Raw genomic sequence first — 4,961 nt, 5'->3', positions numbered from 1 at the left:
AATGTAGTACAAATATGCATAAATCTCTCAGTATGAGCTCATAAAAGCTCCATGCATGCATTTTTAAAAATGTAATACAAACACTTGACAATGAGAAAACACATTAAAACCATTGTTGTATAATAAAAAGCAACACCTGTGACTTACATTGAGATATATGTTGTTGAGTCGGTTTAAGTTGTGAAGCTGTGGAGTCTTGTGTTTGGTGTGAAGCTTGATGTGTCGTTAAAGTGATTGTGTTGACATGAGGTTTTTCTGTTCAGAAGCCAATAAGTGTAAGTGATAATACAAAACACAAAAAATCTATAAGTCTGCAAGTTGACATCATTCTTCTAAATATTTAGATTCTTTGTAGAACAAAATAAATAGTAACGGTGATCTGACAACAGAAATGGAAGAAAACTACCTTCAACATGAAGTACAGTAAGTCTGCTGAGACGAGACACACTGATAGTGCCCACGGTCCTCTGTGGCCAGTGCTGATATGTGTAGAGAAAGATTTCCTGGAGTGTTTGGATTTAACAGTTTGACTATGTTCTTGTTATTCTCAATCTGTTCTTTTGGGTAAATGTCTCTAAAATTATTCTTTATCAAATAAATCCATTGTATCTGTTCAGGTTTAGCCAGTAGTTCAGTGCAGGAACAGGGCAGAACCACAGCCTCTCCTGAATATCCAGTCACTGCAAATGTCTTTCTGTTCTCAACCAAATCACACCCTGAAAACATTATACAAATTATTTTCAAATATTTCAGATTAAACTGCAGTAAAAATGCTGTCCTAAAATAATGTCAGGATAATATTTAATAAATACAGTTGCAATCAAAAAAGCATTGTTGTAAGTACAAGAGAAAATCAAAAGTGGATGCGACATTTAAATATATTATGTCTGTCACCTGCTCCAAATTTCCCCTTACCTTTAACTTTTAAGTCAACATGTTTATTTGGCTATTTGATTCGGTTATACAGCTATAGTAGCCCTGGTCATTCATTCTGAGGTCAGAAATGAGAAGATACAGATTTGTTGGAGAATGTTCATTAAACAGCACACGTCTGCCGCTGTATTTCTCATCTTGAAATACTTGGATCCATTGAATTCCCTGCTCAAACTCCCAGGTGAATGCTGTGACTGTAGACTGAGGGTCAGCACAGAAGCAGGGCAGCACAACTGAACCACCTGTGTATCCTGTTATTACTATTGTCTGCTGCACATCTGAAACAATACAGCCTGCAAACAAAAAAGTTTATGCATTCAAATGAGCTTTACTGGAATATATAATAACCAAGAAGAATAAAAACTGAAAAGATCCATTCAGGTTTTTTTTTAATTGTACATATATTGTGATCAGAAGTATTTAGGGGTCCAAGCATCATTTAAACATTAATAGTGTTTAATGAACAGTGACAATGTTACTCAAATCTAATCAGATTCTGGTTATTATTATTATTACTATGATTATTATTGTTATTATTATGCACAAATACTATTTTAATTAGTTTGCACTACTTCCCTATTTCAAACACAGAGCCACCCTTTTGACTAATCACAAAACACCATACCCTTCAGATCATGATGCATTTAAATTTAAATGTCTCTCAAATCGTCTAATAATTCAAAACTATGCAGATGTGAACAGACACAGTATGTAGTTTGTAGAAAAATCATAATTTTAATCATCCATTCCTGCCATCAAGCGTCAATGAATTGTTATTATCATTATTATTATTATTATTATTTTACTGTTTTAAACCAGATCTATATTCATTGCTCACTGATCTCACATTGAGTTCCCTTAACCCTCAATCATCCTTCGGGACAAATTTGGGCAAAATAATTTTGTTTTATTTTTTAAAAATAGTTTCCTTAATCTGAGCGGTTCAAGACTTGGCTACTTTTCGTAAGTTTGCCACCTGAACACACACACAAAAAAGAGGACTCAATTCAACAATGTTAAGTGGTTGAAAAAAAACAACAACTCCTTAATTTGACCTTTGTGCCCAAAAATGGGCACCCATAGGAAATGAATGGGAAATACCAAAATTCAAAGCATTTTTTTTTATTTGTCCAATAAAAATCAATAAATGCAACAATGCAGATCAAATGAAGGTTTGAGCCTATACAACATTCTCAATGTGTCAAACTCACTCACTCACTCACTCACTCACACACACACACACACACACACACACAAAGCCATTGAGTACTACAGCCAAATAGTGGCATTGAAATGTTTGATATTTTTATTCCATCATATGTCACCAGATGGCACCAAAGTCACCAAATTTTTAGTCTGGTGACATATGATGGAATAAAATATATATGTATATTAAAAATTGTTCATTTTTTTCTGTACTAACGCCCTACACACGCTTCCGTTTCACCAGTAGGCCTATCTGCAAAATGTAAATAAAGATAAAGAGTCAGATAGTCCCCCTCCAGTTCAGGGAGAACAAAACAGACCTAGGCAAGGCCTATGTGAGATTTCTTCATATTAACATACAGTGCTCATTAAATCTTGTATAACGTGTTTAACTTATTTTGTGAAACTCGTTTGAAACCTGTACCACTTCAGTACAAACCTCAAACTCACTTCCTAGTTCCTACGCCCTTGTTTCGCTTGTGAAGAAATCGCAGAGTCGCTAGGCTCGCACCTCAGAAACTCCGTGTGGACTGGGGAATAGTTACTTATATATTATGAAGAAGTAAAAGTTTTTGAAAATCTCCCAATGTAAAATGATCTCAAAATGGTAATCTTTATATGAATAATCACACATGTTACATCTACAGTATCATGAGGCACAGCAATGAATTGGTTACCGTAGAAACCTCAAGCCTGCTATCCAACCACATGACTAAAGTTTCGCTTTTCATTTGACCATCACACATAGAACGCAGTACTGGTATATATAATGTTCACTCTGTCCCTGGAATCATAAAGGAGTTTTTTTTTTTTAAATCCACAGAACCAGGTCGAGAAGATGCAGAGAACAACCACGCAGAAAATCCAGGAGAAACAGAAAACAATAGAGGAGCTGAAACAGGTTGTGAACACACTGAAGGTGAGAGATGATCATTTTCTTTTGCACTCATTTAAGTGCACTAGAGTTCTAAAGTTAAAGGTCAGTAAGATTTTTGAAAGAAATTAATATTTTTTTATTCAACATTCAATTAAACTGGTGGCAGTAAAGACATTTGTTACAAAAAAATATATATATATTTTTTGCATTCTTTTCCCTTTCTATGCATTCTTTTTACTTTCTATTCAAATTTTTTAAATCCTGAAAAATGCATCATGGTTTTCACAAAAATACTAAGCACAACTGTTTTCAACGTGTTATTGATAATGATAATAATATAAGAACTGTTTCTTGAGCACCAAGAATGATTTCTGAAGGATCATGTGACACTGATGAACATTGATGTGACACACTACCTAATTACGGAGGACGAAACCTGCAAAAACAATAAATATATAAATGCACAAATAAATAAATAATTAAATGTGTGCATAAATACACGTATTCTTGTTTAAATACATTAATAAATAATTATACATGTGATGAAAGTAGGCAAATAAATAATATAAATTGGTGGGCAAATGGAAAATGTTTAAGGAAATGCTAAACTCATCCTATTTATTTTCCTTTGATTACTCATTTATTTCTGAATGTAGTTCCGCATTTATTTTTCCTCTGCGCGACATGCTAATGAGAGGGTGTCAATTATGCAAGAGTAGGCGGATAGTGTGGGACGCGCTTGAGCGTTTGCCTGCGCATGCGTATTAACTTCTATTTGCCTACTTTAATCACATATTTAAGTATTTCTATATGTATTTAAACAAGAATTTGTGTATTTATACACGCATTTATTTATTTATTTGCATATTTATTTATTTATTTGTGTATTTATTTATTTATTGTTTTTGCAGGTTTCGTCCTCCATACCTAATGGCTGCTGAAAATTCAGCTTTGCCAACATAGTATTGGATTACATTTTTAAACATATTGAAATAGGAAATAGTCATTTTAAATTATAATAATTTTTCACAATATTATTGTTTTTACTGTATTTTTAATCAAATAAACGCAGCCTTGGTGAACATAACAGAACTACTGACTCCAAAGTAGTGTATTTTGTATCTAGTCATAGTGTTTGTTGGAGAATTAAAAGCATCAGAAATAAAAATTCACCCTTTACTCTTTACCTCATGTCATTCTAAACCTGAATGACTTTCTTTCTTCTGTGCAACATAAAGATCTTTTGTATGATGCGCTTGTTGCCCTTTTTTATATGCAATTACAATGAATGATGACAAAAGATCCTCATAAAAGTATCATAAAAGCAGTTCTAAAGTCAGCTAGTAAATCTAAGTTTGGCTGATCCAGTTTAAACTGGACTACTTTTTTCTCCTCACAGCACTCTGCTCAGGCAGCAGTGGAGCACAATGAGAAGATCTTCACTGAGCTCATCCTCTCTATTCAGAAAAGACAGCATGAGGTGACACAGCTGATCAGAGATCAGGAGAGGACTGAAGTGAGTCGAGCTGAAGGACTCCTGGAGCAGCTGGAACAGGAGATCGCTGATCTCCAGAGGAGAGACACAGAGCTGGATCAACATCCACACACAGAGCAACATTTTGCTTTCAAGGTAAAGCCACAGGTTGCCTGAGGCATTTTCTCTGGTTCAGTGCAAAACATTATTTTATGTTTTTCTCAATATAAACTTTTCAGAATCTCTCTGATTCTTCTGAATCGGAGCAGTCATCCAGTATGACTGTTAATCATATTCTATTTGATGGACTGAGGAAATCTCTCTCTGATTTAAAACAACATTTTGAAGATTTTTGTCAGGAGGAGATTAGTAATATCATCTCTGTTGATAAGAGACTCCTTTAAATCATTTTCACTCTCAAAAGTTTTTTTCTTTGTTACTTTTTATCTTAAGTAACTAGTAAATAAACAG

The 4,961-nt window shown here is 33.9% G+C and overlaps 1 protein-coding gene across 1 annotated transcript; it reads right to left on the bottom strand.

Annotated features, from left to right (window-relative positions):
• Window positions 1-408: 408 nt before the first annotated feature.
• Window positions 409-1,806, bottom strand: LOC107683979 (uncharacterized). Its single transcript, XM_016480084.1, has 3 exons — window positions 1,797-1,806; window positions 944-1,226; window positions 409-742 (listed from the first exon to the last, which is right to left on the bottom strand). The coding sequence occupies exons 1-3, from the start codon at window positions 1,804-1,806 to the stop codon at window positions 409-411; spliced, it is 627 nt and encodes a 208-aa protein (XP_016335570.1).
• Window positions 1,807-4,961: the final 3,155 nt, after the last annotated feature.

The sequence above is a fragment of the Sinocyclocheilus anshuiensis genome, unplaced genomic scaffold (genome assembly GCF_001515605.1).
Source record: "Sinocyclocheilus anshuiensis isolate Anshui unplaced genomic scaffold, SAMN03320099.WGS_v1.1 scaffold637, whole genome shotgun sequence".
Taxonomy (NCBI): Eukaryota; Metazoa; Chordata; class Actinopteri; order Cypriniformes; family Cyprinidae; genus Sinocyclocheilus; species Sinocyclocheilus anshuiensis.
The sequence above is the reverse complement of the archived record's forward strand: the minus strand, read 5'-3'. Positions and strand labels throughout refer to the sequence as shown.

Excerpts from the sequence above, each read along its gene's own strand:
- LOC107683979 (XM_016480084.1), bottom strand. Across the intron at positions 743-943 it reads ATAACCGAATCAAATAGCCA|GAAAATAATTTGTATAATGT; the intron begins AATAAACATGTT and ends TCTGAAATATTT.